This window comes from Saimiri boliviensis, chromosome 17 (assembly GCF_048565385.1).
Source record: "Saimiri boliviensis isolate mSaiBol1 chromosome 17, mSaiBol1.pri, whole genome shotgun sequence".
NCBI lineage: Eukaryota > Metazoa > Chordata > Mammalia > Primates > Cebidae > Saimiri > Saimiri boliviensis.
Window position 1 is genome coordinate 40,172,822 of NC_133465.1, and position 15,628 is coordinate 40,188,449.

Genomic DNA, 15,628 nt, shown 5'->3' on the forward strand with positions numbered 1-15,628 from the left:
GTTATCTATATGATCCTCAGATGAATACATTATGGAACAAAAATACTTTTTTTTTTTTTTTTTTTTGAGACGGAGTTTCGCTCTTGTTACCCAGGTTGGAGTGCAATGGCACGATCTCGGCTCACTGCAACCTCCGCCTCCTGGGTTCAGGCAATTCTCCTGCCTCAGCCTCCTGAGTAGCTGGGATTATAGGCACGCGCCACCATGCCCAGCTAATTTTTTGTATTTTTAGTAGAGACGGGGTTTCGCCATGTTGACCAGGTTGGTCTCGATCTCTCGACCTTGTGATCCACCCGCCTCGGCCTCCCAAAGTGCTGGGATTACAGGCTTGAGCCACCGCGCCCAGCCACAAAAATACTCTTTACACAGCATACAAGTTCTACTATTTCCTTCCCACAATCTAAAGGGCTGTATAAGAGTATGCAAATCCTGCTTTGTGGACCACTGATCTGTCAAGATGATGGCTTTGGGACCAAGATATTCAGTCTCTTGAAACCTCACCTTACTTCCCTGTAAAATGACAACTATTTTCCTAACAGAGGAAATTCTATGTATATATGAGATTCTATGTATACATACTGATGTCAGCACAACAACAGCACCAGGTGGTCAGAAATACTAACCACACCCCCACAGCCTACCTTCTCCCCAAGCCTCTTACCCCAGCCTCTATTTGCTTAAAACAGAAGAATGGAAAATACTTTGTTTCTTGTATAATTGTAACGGTGCAGGGATGCATACTCAGCTCCCTCCCCGTTCTGATGAGGTCCTTGGCCTCTCTTACCTGGAAGGATGGGGAAAGGGGCTCCGGAAGCGCGGTGAGCTTACCGAATAAATATCGTGGCCCCAAAGAGTTTTGCAGAAAAGCGATTAGGCAGAGAGAGAGAAAGACAGAGAGCTCCCACACTGTTGTGGGAGGGGAATCCGGAGAAGGATATCCATATAGGTAAAGAGCAGCGGCGTTTGAACCCTGGAGTTCTTTTCTCACTCGTGTTCTCGTCCAGTGAGAGTTCTTTCAAACGTCCTCTGGAGTAATTGATCTTTGACTTTGATACCAGATTGGCTATCTGGTTCACAGAGCCGGCTCCTCCCAGAGCTTTTGGCAGGTTTTTGAACAAAGGAGCCCACCTGGATTTCTCTACCTAGCCTGCTCGGGGAAACCTAAAGAACTTTACATTTGAAACGCCTCTGGTTCCCGGATGGAGGGGTGCAGCCAAGAAACTCCTGCCTTTGAAAACCCCACCCCTTGCGGATCAGGACATTGTCCCTCATAATGACGTTGCAGATGCATGTAAGTATCATCCCAAGTAACTTAAGAACTCTTCCAAGGTGTAGGCAAGCACCTGACCTCCTGGGTATTTGCTTGCCTCCATCCCATCCCCAAACTGGAGATGCAGCTATGCTTACAAACCCTACAGCTGGTCTGCTTAGAACAGGTTACATATCCTCACCAAAAACACACACATACACACACACTTAACATCCATCAGTAAGGCAAATGACTTTTAACCTATACTTTGTTTAAACAGAGGAAACTTCTTCAAAAGACTAGTAAAATTCTTCAGTTCACTAAATATTAGTGAGGATGGGGGGAGAGATGAATGGGATACATCAAAGATTTCAACTTGCCAATTTATCACTCAAAGTATACACAAGTACATCCTATGTGGCTCTGGATGGCAAAGTATCACCTCACAGCTCAAGATGGTCCCCCCGCCACAAACAGGGAAATGAGCCATAGCATGCATTTCATGCTGTCATAGAAACTGCCAAAAGAGTATTTGTAAAGAAGTTCATGGTTGTGGATCTCATTTCCTTGAAGAATTAGCTTGGCACCGGTTACAGGGAGTCACAATGAGAGCCTGACTCAAATCCCTGACTCCCATTGAGGGGGAAAAAAAATAAACATTAAAATACAAGACACAGAATTAGTAGCGTCTCTCTGTAGAACAAATAGCACATCTGTCTACCTTGGAGATTAGAACTGGATTCTTTATTCTACTCCCAGAAGAGTATAAAAATGATCTAGAGAGTTTAACAAAGAACAGCTAAAATTGAGATTCTGCTTCCATCATTTTCCCTACAGTAAGTTCCTATAAATTGTCACACTTCTGGGAACTAAAAACCATAGGCAAAATAAGCACATATAAGGCTTGGTGTCCATTTCTGAAATGATTTAGCTGAAGCTAAGGACAAGGTGACAGCAGAAAGCTCCAAACGCCTTGCCTTCAATTATTCATGTGATCCAATGCTGCCCTCTAGCAATGGGAGAGCCAAATAGCACTAACAAGCCCACTGGTTTCAGGAACTTCAGGTTTTAGCGTTAACATTATTTACTATGAAAAAAGTTGCTGAAAAAGGAGGAAGCAGGGGAAGGGTCTCCACAATTAGGTAGCAATATTTCATCTCAAGAGAAAATGTTCTTTTAGAAAAGTGCTGGGCTAAGTTAACGTAACCCACACCTATTGGACTGCTTTACGTCCTACATCCTCTCCAGTGGACCTAGGAGAGCCTTGAAGACACAAAGGACCTGGGACCTATTACTTCACTGGGCAGAGCTCCTCCCTGTTGCTGAAAAAACTCCCTTCTCCACCCTGACTTCTCTCTTCCATGTTTTAGTAGATGGTGGGGCTGAAAGCTATTAGACCTAACTTGATAGTTCTCATAACACCCTCCCAACCCCTGTAATACTTCTTAAATGCATGATATAGTGTCAGTTTTTCCAAAGAAATGTAAGAACTAGTTTCAAACAAAGCTATAAGAAAACTATAGAGCCAGCTGTCAACCTTGAAATCCAAACTAAACATTTAAGATGACATAATAAACATTTCCAGAAAGGGCTGTGGCTAATAATCCATAGGACAAGACTACCAGGTTTACTCTGCCTTCTCTCCAAATAACAGTAACAATGATTTGAAGTGATAAGCCCAGAAAAGCCTTTTCTTTTCCAAAATCACCTTTCCTGGAAGACTTGGAAGTTCAAAGTTCACTATGTGAGATTTCACTGCTCTCCTATCAAACTTGACCTCCACATCTCATGAGACTATCTGTTAGCTGATACCCTGAAGCATGGAGAGATCTACGCAGGAAGGGGGGAAATATCCATCAGGGTTAGCTGTGAAGTTTGAGAAAATCTGCTTATATTATTTTTAGCTACAGAGAGCTGTTTCCAATTTCTCACGTTTAGTCTTAAATGCGTCGAAGTTCGTGCGTGTGTGTGTTGGGGATGAAGGGAAGAACCACATACACTTATTTTCAAACAAAAGTTGCCACATGTTTAAGACATTACTGGCTCTTAAGCACAGCTGGCTCTATAAATCATTTTCCAAATATTATCACACATTCCAGAAAGTTTCTGAGACGATGACAGGCTTCTCTTGTGACTCCACTGGACCTGAGGAAAGAAAAAAAACATTACATACCTGATTTACAGCTACTGGTCATCAACAAACATGTGCTGGCAATGTCATCTTTAGAGGCAGGATAGCTAAACTGCTTTCCCCTCCTACCTAAAGCTTTGCCCAGGATGCCTGTACCTTCAAAAATCCCTTTTCCTAATTAAATCCATCTGCATTCTCAAAGTCTCTCAACATTCATTAATCTCTGAGACCAGTTAACTGTGTGATGAAGAGGCCAACCGCAAAGCTCAATCTCAGAACCACCACATCTCAGGCCTGAAAGGAAGCCAACAGAAGGAATGGATGTTCTACGATTTTAAATAGGGGGAAGCGGAACTAATGGCCAGCCCCCATTATCCACTCCGTGAAATACACCAAATTGTTTGCAATCTCTCAAGAAACATACATATGATAAGAGGATTTAAGCCCATACAAGCCATAGCTATATCTGAAGATCCATCTCTCTGTGTTATTAAGTCTTTTGTGGATTAAACATGTTCAGTAATTACAATTTTGATGACAATTACTGAATGCAATATTAGATTTCAAACCTCAGAAGAACCGAGCCAGACTGTTGTGATTTGGGATAAGAAATTCCCAAGTAAGGCTGAAGTCCAGCTAGACAGTTCCTGATCTACTTTCCATCCCACCCCTCAAAATAAAGATAGAGTAACCTAGGGGCAGAGAAACAAAGCTCAGCTAAGTGCTGCTTCTAACAACTAACAGCAATGAGTGTAACCTTAAAACCTGCAGAATTTGTAAGAAAAGGGTTTTCTTACTTCAAATAGTCTCTTTAGAAGTCTGAGTAATGGTGCAACCTAAAAAAGTAAAAAATAAGTCATCTAAACAACTTTGTAATTACCCACAGTATTTTCAATGAGATCACAGAATGGCACTTAGGAAGATTTTAGTGGCAAAAATAAGTGATCACAGGCAGTTAGGTTCAGACTCCTCCATCTGATAGTCCGGAGGATCTGAATGTTATCTCAGATTTTTAGATAACATGAGTAAAGTTACTCCAAAGTTTCACATGAGGGTTTATGAAATACCTGATCAGACATAATCATTAAAAATGTCATCAGTCCATCCCAGCTACTGGTATAGCCAGAAATAGTCTAATTCTAAACAGCAATGTTCTGATGAAAAATCTAATGGCCTTTGGGTCTTAGAGAAAAGAAATTTTCAGTTATAAAAATACCAAAGGATATGGAAGAGAATTCTACGTGTAGTAAGAATCTGCATCCTGGCCATGGTGGCTCACGCCTGTAATCCAAGCACTTTGGAGGCCAAGGCAGGTGGATCACCTGAGGTGGGGAGTTCAAGACCAGCCTGACCAACATGGTGAAACCCCATCTTAATAAAAAAAAAAAAAAAAAAAAGAATCTGCATCCTTTTATAAAATACAAACTGACTGAAATAGAACCACACCAAATCTGATCTGAAATGAGACTGATGACATTATCCTGGCGTGACCCATTTTCCCCTCAAAGTAAGCAGAACTTAAAACCAATTTATTGCTGGTATATTCTCCTTTCACAACTATTTGCTCAAAACCAATTTACATTTCTCCTTTTCTTCACTCCCGATTTCAGTTCCTTTTGAAAGTAGGCATTCCCTAAAGCATACAGACATAAAGGGTTCTATGTAGTAGTCACTACCAACATGGGGAGCAAGGAAAGAGGGCTGTGATTTACATCACAGGTTTTCTACTGAAAGCTCTTTAGCTGTCCTTGAGGATCCACCTTGTCACCTCTATCTTCTAGCAATGATGCAATTAGGTTTTGTCTGTTCCTGTTTTATAGCCAAGTATGTTGGGTAAGGAAAAGAACCTGGACAGCACATGCAAGTTGTGGTTGCCTTTCTGGTTAATACCCTTATTTACAGCTTACAGCTACAGGGAAAGAAACCCCTTTTAAAAAGAAATCAATTAAATCTAGTGGAGTAAACTGAATTATCAAATCAGCAAAAGTTAATCTATTGGCTACTTTTCCTCAATTTGACATTCTCAAAATACTGCTTTCCAAAATATATATATACTCCCCAGGTGAACTTTTCTGCTAGTGACATTTTATGGTATAAAAATACACAAATTAAGACAATGAAGATGAGAGTCAAGATCAATCTGCTACAATTAATTGTAGAATTAGAAATACATAGTATCTCTTCATATTGTCAGACTAGTTTATAGGTACCTCTGAATTTAATCACAAATAATACCTACCTATACATCAGGGCCTTGCCCTTTTCATTCCCCAAAGCAAAGTATCCACTTCTAGGAGAAAAATCCATGGTATGAATATGAGAAATATTCTTCTTTTTAATGACTGGGAAGTTTGAAAATACTGTACAAGAGGGAAGATGAATCTGTAGGAGATAATAAAAAGTTTTAAACTGCAACGACTTGTAACTCATGTTTCTTTCTTTTTTTTTTTTTTTTTTTTGAGACGGAGTTTCGCTCTTGTTACCCAGGCTGGAGTGCAATGGCGCGATCTCGGCTCACCGCAACCTCTGCCTCCTGGGTTCAGGCAATTCTCCTGCCTCAGCCTCCTGAGTAGCTGGGATTACAGGCACGCGCCACTATGCCCAGCTAATTTTTTGTATTTTTTAGTAGAGACGGGGTTTCACCATGTTGACCAGGATGGTCTCGATCTCTTGACCTTGTGATCCGCCCGCCTCGGCCTCCCAAATTGCTGGGATTACAGGCTTGAGCCACCGCGCCCGGCCTGTAACTCATGTTTCTTAAATCGTCATCTTCATTCTATCTGCTGAAACAAAAAGCCCATTCTGATTGTAGTACACAAGAAAGTAGTCTATTAGTCCAGCAAACTATTCCAAAATTAAGTTTTGATCTTTTTTTTTCACTTTATTTTTAGAGTTAAGAGATACAACTGCAGTTTTGCTACATGGCTCTCTTGCACAGTGGTGAAGTCTGGGCTCCTAGTGTCACTATCACTCCAGTGGTGGATAGAGTGTCCAATCTTTTGGCTTCCCTGGGCCACAATGGAAGAAGAATTGTCTTGGGCCACACATAAAATACACTAACAACAGGTGATGAGCTTAAGAAAGTTGGACTGTACCCATCAGATAATTTCTCACCCCTTACCCCAGCTCCCGCACTCCCACCTTTCCAAGTCTCCAATGTCTATTATTCTACTGTGTCCATGTGTACACATTGTAAAATTTGATCTTTAATGTGTTATTAACTGAGCAGGAAAGGAGGAAAGAGATAAAACAACAATACAGCATCTAGCATGATGCCTCAGAGATTCAAATGTCTGCTGAATAAATTAATGAATACACTAAAGCGAAAAGTGCCCAGTCTAGCTTGATGACCACAGTAAAGAATGCTAAAATCTGATAAAAGGGAAAAGAGATTTTTAGACATTATGAAGATTCACCTGGTTACATGATGAAAAAAATTAAACATTATATAGAGTCTGATTTTACGTAACTGAAGCCTAGGCAAAGTCATACCACATATATTCTAATACCATAAAATTGCTATTTTATACTTTCAATTTTCAACTATTGTATATGCTCTTTGCCTTTTACAATTTATCCTCAAAGAGGGCTGAATCATGAAAATCTAACTCCAAGTGAAACTGTTCCGATTTAGAGAGAGCCAAAAGCTCACCTCAAAGCCAGGCCTAAGCATGAGGAGGAACACACAGAGTCTTTCTCCAGAGTCTACTTCCTAAATTAAAGAGAGTTGAGACCGGTCCTCACCCAATTCGTGGTTGAATAAAACCCAGGTGAGGAAGCAGTTGGCTTTAGGTCACAATTATTAACAACACTCACTTCCAGAAGTTCTCTAGCTCTCCCAAGAGATACGCATCTTCATGTTCTAATACATACATCACTCAGCTACTCACCTGGGCAGTTTCTCATCCTCCACACTTTTATTTAGGCCAGACTTTATACAATCAATTGAAGTGATTTTCACAGACAAGTGCTAGGTAAAACCCACTGATACATACAACTATTAAACTGGTTTAAGTCAGTCATATATTAGGCCTAATTCCCTCTGATACATACTTACTGACCATTTTGTCAAGAAAATACTGTTTACAGTGACTCTCCAAGCCACATTCAATTATTCTCAACTTTGCCAGAAGGAAGGTTCTGCCTGCACAGCATGGCATCAATGTGAAGGCAATGGTGCTAATGAGAAGTGTTTTTTTTTTGTTGTTTTTTTTTTTTTTGAGGCAGAGTTTCGCTCTTGTTACCCAGGCTGGAGTGCAATGGCACAATCTCGGTTCACCGCAACCTCCGCCTCCTGGGTTCAGGCAATTCTCCTGTCTCAGCCTCCTGAGTAGCTGGGATTACAGGCACGTGCCACCATGCCCAGCTAATTTTTTGTATTTTTAGTAGAGACGGGGTTTCACTATGTTGACCGGGATGGTCTCGATCTCTTGACCTCGTGATCCACCCCACTCGGCCTCCCAAAGTGCTGGGATTACAGGCTTGAGCCACCGCGCCTGGCGAGAAGTGGTCTTGAACCATTAAAGCTAAGAAGCTGGCAGTACCCCAATTTGTTCTTCCTGTCTGAAGTTCTTAAATACCACTCTGTATACAAGTTCTTCGAGAAATTACTTTGAGTATAGGTATCTCTTCAAGCATGCAGTGAAGCAGATTCCTGTTTTACAGCAAGAAGCCACAACCTGGATATTGCAAAATTTATTTACAGTTAATTTGGGAAGGCAGATATTATATAAATGTGTGATAAGTACCTTGGCTTAACTGTATTTTTCTTGGATTACTCTAAGTTTGTATCCTCCAGGCATGCGCCAACTATGAACAACTGATCCAAAGCATCAGGAGAGCAGATGATCAGCAGAAAAACATTTGCTGCAAGGGCTAAGGAGAAAGCTGTTCTACCTCTGCCTTTTGTTCCCACCCTATTCACCTGATACTATGAAACCATGCCTCAGACATTCATTCACCAACGTTCCTGGAATGACTCTGAAGTTTGGAGAGCTGGTTTTCTGACTCTTCCTAATCAAAATACACCAGAATCAACCTATCTGAATTATTATATATTTTTTTGAGATGGAGTCTCTCTGTTGCCCAGGCTGGAGTGCAATGGTGCAATCTCAGCTTACTGCAACCGCCGCCTCCGGGGTTCCAGCAATTCTTCTGTCTCAGCCTTCTGAGTAGCGGGATTATAGGTGTGCACCACCACACCCAGCTAATTTTTGTATTTTTAGTAGAAATAGGGTTTCACCATGTTGGCCAGGCTGGTCTCGAACTCCTGGCCTCAAATGATCCCCTGCTTTGGCCTCCTGAAGTGCCAGGATTACAGGTGTAAGCCACCACCCGGCCCCTGAATGACTTCTTGAAAGATAATTATGTTAAACCAGCTGATATGGTTTGGTTCTGTGTCCCCACCCAAATCTCATCTCTAATTGTAATCGCCAGGTATAGAGGGAGGGAAGTGATTGGATTATGGGGGCAGTTTCCCCCACGGTGTTCTCATGATAGTGAGTTCTCATGAGCTCTGATGGTTCTGTAAGTGTTTGGAAGTTCCTCCTTTGCACCACTTTCTCTCTCCTGCCACCTTGTGAAGAAGGTACCTGCTTCCCCTTCTACCACAATTATAAGCTTCCTGACCCGTTCCAAGGCATGGGGAATGGTGAGTTAATTAAACCTCTTTGCTTTGTAAATTACCCAGTCTCAGGTGGCATTCTTTATAGCAGTGTGAGAACTAATACACCAGCTTTTTATTTCCAACCAAAGTTGGGGGAAAATGGTCTCCTAATTTGGATTCATGTATAATGAAATCAATTGCTAATCATAAATAAGAGCAAAAAAAGAATAATAAATAAGACATACCATTGTATATTTAAAAATAAGAGTGTAACTAGATTTTTTTTTTTTTTTGACGTAGTTTTGCTCTTGTTGCCCAGGCAATGGCACAATCTCAGCTCACTGCAACCTCCACTTCCCAGGTTCAAGTGATTCTTCTGCCTCAGCCTCCCGAGTAGCTGGGATTACAGGCGTGCACCACCACGCCCAGCTAATTTTGTATTTTTAGTAAAGATGGGGTTTCTCCATGTTGGTCAGACTAGTCTCAAACTCCCAACTTCAGGTGATCCGCCCGCCTCGGCCTCCCAAAGTGCTAGGATTACAGGAGTGAGCCAACATGCCCAGCCTGTGTAACTGGTTTTTTTACTAAAAGGTGGCTACTTATTTTTGTAGCTAAATAGACAGAACACAGCACCAGAAAACTTGTGGTAAATACACAGTCTCTGATGTAAATGTGACCCCTCTAGACCATGGTGCCCCCAATGCAACAAATAACCTATAAAACCATACACAGGGCCATGCAGTCACACAATGGGACAGTGTGTCCTTCTGGTGAAAGATAAATGCCAACTTATAGAAAACTTATTTTTAAACTTAAAATTCATAGAGGCAGGGTCTCACTATATTGCCCAGGCTGGTCTCAAACTCCTGGCCTCAAGTGATCCTCTTTCCTTGGCCTCTCAAAGTGCTGGGATTAAGGTGTGAGCCACCACACCTGATCTATTTTTAAACTTTATCTCTGCTACAGACTGGGAATATCAGGGAAAGGAGGGGGGTTGTTTACAATGTCCTCCTAAGAGATCAGTAGTATCTACCTGCTAAATTCCCCAGTGTACTCTCTCACTGCATTGTGAATCCTCCCTCAGGCCAATGATCCCACCTTGTTAAAACTATGCTGTGTTCTGACATCTATTTATAGCCCCCTTATTAGCACTAGGTGATCCCACCGCCTCAGGCTCCCACAGTGCTGGGATTACAGGCATGAGCCACAGTGGCCAGCCTTCTAATACCATTTCTGTCATGACAATTAAGTGTCCAGATATCAAAATTCAAGAAGTAAACACTCACTTATCCTTGATGTAATGGGTAGGAAGTTCCGTGACGTTCTACTACATCCAAAATTGTAGATGTAATGGGAATTTGACTTCTGAGTCTCCTACTAGTCCAACAGCTTAGATTTAAATCACAGTGCCTTGTACTGGGGTGACAAATCTACCTGGATCATTATAAGTGACTGCATTTAATGATACTAAGTTCTACCAAGGTATTATGGAGCTGCTATGCCTGGCTTCTTTCCATTAGATATTATGGTTGACTACCATTTAAAAACTGTAATTTGGCTGTTACTAATGAATTCCTTGTGTGATTTTGTCACAATAAAAAAATATATAAATGCTGTCATGATCACTGAAGCAAACTATGCAGAACTATTATGTGTCTTGCAGAATATATTATGTCAAGAGGTGACAGATCCCATGGTTTTCTGAAACAATTTACTACCATTAAAGTGTTAACAGGTTAATATTACTAGTACACCACTCCCATTAGAGGAGCAGGGATTTTAAAGCTGACTTGAATTAGAACCTTCTCATTTATCAAATGATTCATTCAACAGAGAGGCAATAAAATCCTATGCTGTATTTTTCACACTCTTTTTCCGGCAAAACATTTTTTATGTGGCAAACCACCATGGCACGTGTATACCTCTATAACAAACCTGCACATGTATCTCAGAATTTAAAGTACAACAACAAAAACAAAATTTCTTTTTGTTGTTGCTTTTGAGACAGAGTCTTCTGTTACCCAGGCTGGAGTGCAGAGACACAATCTTGGCTCACTACAACCTCCACCTCCCGGGCTCCAGTGAATCTCCTGCGCCTCAGCCTCCACAGAAGCTTGGATTACAGGCACCCACTGCCACGCCCAGCTCATTTTTGTATTTTTAGTACAGATGAGGTTTCACCATGTTGGCCAGACTGGTCTTGAACTCCTGACCTCAAGTGATACATCCACCTCAGCTTCCTAAAGTGCTGGGATTACAGGCCTGGGAAATCATATGCAGAATCCCAGTATATACCACAGACAACAATGACACTGCCCTATGTGATACAAGTAGGAGCTTAGCCTCCTCCTTGATCTACATGACATATAAAGACCTGTGCAGAATCTAGGGCCCTGCAGAATTCAGTCAGAAAACCAATGAACTGCTAGAAAAAAAATGTGGAATCTAAATCACAATTCTGCCCTTTATTTATTTTGGTCAAGTTAATCCTTTGAAGAACTGTTACTTGGCTCAAATTTTTTATAGAACTCTTTGTAAATCTTTGTAAACTATACATTCTAATACAAAGCTGATGGCAGATGCAAGGCTTTTTACCAAATGAGCCCAATAAAAATAACACACTTTAAGTGTGTACAATCTGGTAGTATACACATAGCAGCAGCAAACATAATACTGCTATTCAAAGTTCTATTTCTTCTATATACCTGGTACCTTGAGCAAAAAACTGTTAAATGAATGAGGAAACTGGTTCTGCTTGAAGGGTAGGAAACTTCAGAGATGGGGTGGTATTTAAGCTGAGCTCTGAGGCTAGGCAGAAAAGAGTTTACATAGGCCTGAAGCCAGTATCCTTAGAAAGGTCTGCTTACAAGGGTGGCCATCACACGGTGACGCAGAACTTGACTAGCCTGCAGTTCCTTATACGAGCATGAAACGTTCCCTAAATGATCTGGGTAGCTCACTGTGCCTAAACAACGCAGTTTATGCTAAACACCTGGCTTTTCTTCTGGGAATCTAGAATTTTGGTACGTGCTAGGCAAAGGGTACCTATATGAACCCCCAATAAAAACCTTCAACAGTGAGTCTCTAATGAGCTTCCCAGGAAGAAAACACTTAATACGTTATCAGAACTCTTTTACTGGAGGAATCAAACCTGTCCTGTGTGGCTCCACTAGGAGAGGACTCTTTCCTATGGACTTTACCCCATGTACCTTTTCCCTTTGCTGATTTTGCATTGTATCCTTTTCACTGCAATAAACTTTAGCCAAGAGTTCAATGAACATATGCAGAGTCCTATAAGTCTTTCTAGTTAGCCACCAAACCTGGAAGTGGTCCTGAGGATTCCTGACACAAAGGGTATATTCACGAGCGCTACCTAGCTATTTAAATTACAGTACTTTTATACAATTTAATTTTCAACTTCAACTTACTTTCAAAACCTCAGAATTGCCTCTGTTCTGTGAAGACAAGAGGCCTTTAAAAGGTAGATGAGGAAAGAAAATTGTGAAGGAATGAAGTGTCTGCCTTAAAAACAGTCCTTAACATTAACACTGAAAGAAACCTCTGAAAATGAGGACCACCACTTTAGGAATGGTGAGAATGGACAGCAGACCTTTCCTAAAAGAACTGACATAACACAAAAGTGTGGCTATTGCGCATCCTTCCCACAACCACCTCCAAAAGCTACAATACTCATAATTTCTACATCAAAAGAAGTCAGTATTTTAAAAACAATTCAACACTCTCCTTTCCTGTTACTCTTCCATGATTTCAACTTAAATTTAAAAATTAACAATGAAAAAGAGGTAATGAAATATTTACCAATCTGACGGCTTCTTTCATTTTTTCTGAAGCAATTGCCAAGATTTCTGTAGTTGGATTGAAGGTTAGAGAAGTAACACCTGTAACCAAGTTCATTATAGCTTTTATTGGCTTTGGGTTTGTTTCTTGGAGACAAGAATCTTGATTGTATATATTTACAACTCCACAATTAGAACTACAAAGAGAAAAGGGATTAAAACAGATTTAAAAACAAGTAAAAGGGCTTTCAAAACCTAAGTGACAGATTTAACCTTACAAACTGGTATTTGCAGGAATCATACATCACAAAGAGACCAGCCACAGCCACAATAGCCACAAATGTCCTATAGAACCTCCAACCAAGCAGGCTGAAAATGGAATTCAAATTCTCCCCCTTTTGTTGACTTCTTGAAGGCTGAACTTTACTGACTCTTCTTGCATCCTGTTTCCTTCACAGTCACCTATTTCTCCACTGATTCTTGTCCCTAGGATTCTATTTCCAACCTACTTCTAGTGTCTCATTCATCTCATTTACTCCCCCAGAGCACCTAATCACCCACGACATCCAAATCAGTGCCTTTAGTCCTAATATGCACTGCATTCCCAACGGTCTGTTGGGGGGAGCCACATGCCTATGATCTCTTCTAACACCATCACCCCTCCTCCTCCCCGCTCCCTTCAATGACAATTCCACTCCTCTGGTTGCACACAGGCCTGGACCCTGAAAATGTGAATGCTTCTCTCCCACTCTCCATCTTCCAAGACTTACCAAATACATTACAATCATCCTGTGCCTATTCCCCTGTTCCCATTCCCACTGTCCTGGTGACTCATTACCTGATGCAGGCCTATTGCTACAGTGACCTCAAGGCTCATCTCCCTGTCTCTTTCTTCCTCTTCTAAAAGCTTAAAGATTTGCTTGAGATTCTTTTTTTTTTTTTTTTTTTTGAGATGGGGTTTCGCTCTTGTTACCCAGGCTGGAGTGCAATGGCGCGATCTCGGCTCACCGCAACCTCCGCCTCCGGGGTTCAAGCAATTCTCCTGCCTCAGCCTCCCTAGTAGCTGGGACTACAGGCATGCGCCACCATGCCCAGCTAATTTTTTTATTTTTACTAAAGATGGGGTTTCACCATGTTGACCAGGATGGTCTCGATCTCTTGACCTCGTGATCCACCCGCCTCGGCCTCCCAAAGTGCTGGGATTACAGGCGTGAGCCACCGCGCCTGGCCGAGATTCTTTAAGAATAACTTAAAAGATTCTAAAGGCTTAAATGGTGTTTGGCCGAGCACATCAGAATTCAATTACACTGAAGGGCAATTAAAATTAAATGAGTTTGGCCGGGCGCGGTGGCTCAAGCCTGTAATCCCAGCACTTTGGGAGGCCGAGGCGGGTGGATCACGAGGTCGAAAGATCGAGACCATCCTGGTCAACATGGTGAAACCCCGTCTCTACTAAAAATACAAAAAATTAGCTGGGCATGGTGGCACGTGCCTGTAATCCCAGCTACTTAGGAGGCTGAGGCAGGAGAATTGCCTGAGCCCAGGAGGCGGAGGTTGCGGTGAGCCGAGATCGCGCCATTGCACTCCAGCCTGGGTAACAAGAGCGAAACTCCGTCTCAAAAAAAAAAAAAAAAAAAAAAATTAAAGAGTTTAAGCTACTAGTATTAGATTCTTTCCCATATAGGCCCTTGAAAGGGGACTGATAAAAAGAGACACAAAAAAGAGAGGGCAAGGACCAGAAAAAGGCTAACTTCACTGGCTTCACGACTTTGAGGGAAGGTCATTTTTGTGCAGTTTTCTTGCCCCACAAAGAGACAAATACAGTTCTGCTTAACATTACTTATGATCAGTTTAAACACCAGTCTTCGTTTTAAAGGTGCTTTATTCCCAGATCTGCTACTCATGAATTGCTGCCATAGCGCACACTACTCTGGCAAAGGCTTGGCTTGTGCTGAGATGTCCTCGCTACAGGCTTGACACAGGTATGGTGACTGGAAGGGAAAAGAAGGGGCCTTCATCAGGGCACTCCTCCTCCAAGGGATCTGTCACTGTCCTACTGCTCAAGGCAGAGGGCCTGGTCTCCAAGCTCCACAGCCTAGTTCTACTTGCCTTCCCTCCCAAACCAAATTTGTAAATGGTGGTAGGGATATATATACACAAGCAGTTTCTCCAGTTTTAACCTTGAAGGAGGGAGTGATCAAAGAGTAGAGAGTATACTAAGTTTCTGGACAGCAAGACCCCTTGACTTCCAACCCCAGGGAGGATTTGACTGAAATCATTTCATGGCTCAATTAGGTTTGATCTAAGAAAATCATAAAAGCATATTCCTTAAAGTTACAGAATTATGGGTGCTAATTAGTGACTTAGTAAGGTAGCTTAGAATTACTGCCAAGTGGCCGGGCGCTGTGGCTCAAGCCTGTAATCCCAGCACTTTGGGAGGCCGAGGCGGGTGGATCACGAGGTCAGGAGATCGAGACCATCCTGGTCAACATGGTGAAACCCCCGTCTCTACTAAAAATACAAAAAATTAGCTGGGCATGGTGGCGCGTGCCTGTAATCCCAGCTACTCAGGAGGCTGAGGCAGGAGAATTGCCTGAACCCAGGAGGCGGAGGTTGCGGTGAGCCAAGATCACACCATTGCACTCCAGCCTGGGTAACAAGAGCGAAACTCCATCTCAAAAAAAAAAAAGAAAAAAAAAAAAAGAATTACTGCCAAGTATCCAATGCCTCATCCTCCTACCCTGAATCTTCAGAATCAAGTGGAACAGAGCCATCTTTCCCCAGTGTAATAACCAGCTTTTTCAGTAATAGCACAAAATGTGTTCTAGATAATATTTTAAAGTTTC

At 41.8% G+C, this 15,628-nt stretch overlaps 1 protein-coding gene across 1 annotated transcript in view; it reads right to left on the bottom strand.

Moving 5' to 3' along the window:
* Positions 1 to 1,484: 1,484 nt before the first annotated feature.
* The window catches only part of UTP18 (UTP18 small subunit processome component), a 33,754-nt gene continuing 19,610 nt past the window's right edge, over positions 1,485 to 15,628 (bottom strand). Inside the window, exons 11-14 of the mRNA XM_003931314.4 lie at positions 12,805 to 12,979; positions 5,620 to 5,762; positions 4,178 to 4,216; positions 1,485 to 3,394 (exon numbers count right to left, since the gene is read on the bottom strand). Of these exons, the coding sequence (XP_003931363.2) occupies positions 4,192 to 4,216; positions 5,620 to 5,762; positions 12,805 to 12,979 (343 nt within the window). The 3' untranslated portion in view covers positions 1,485 to 3,394; positions 4,178 to 4,191. The remainder of the gene's footprint in view (positions 3,395 to 4,177; positions 4,217 to 5,619; positions 5,763 to 12,804; positions 12,980 to 15,628) is intronic.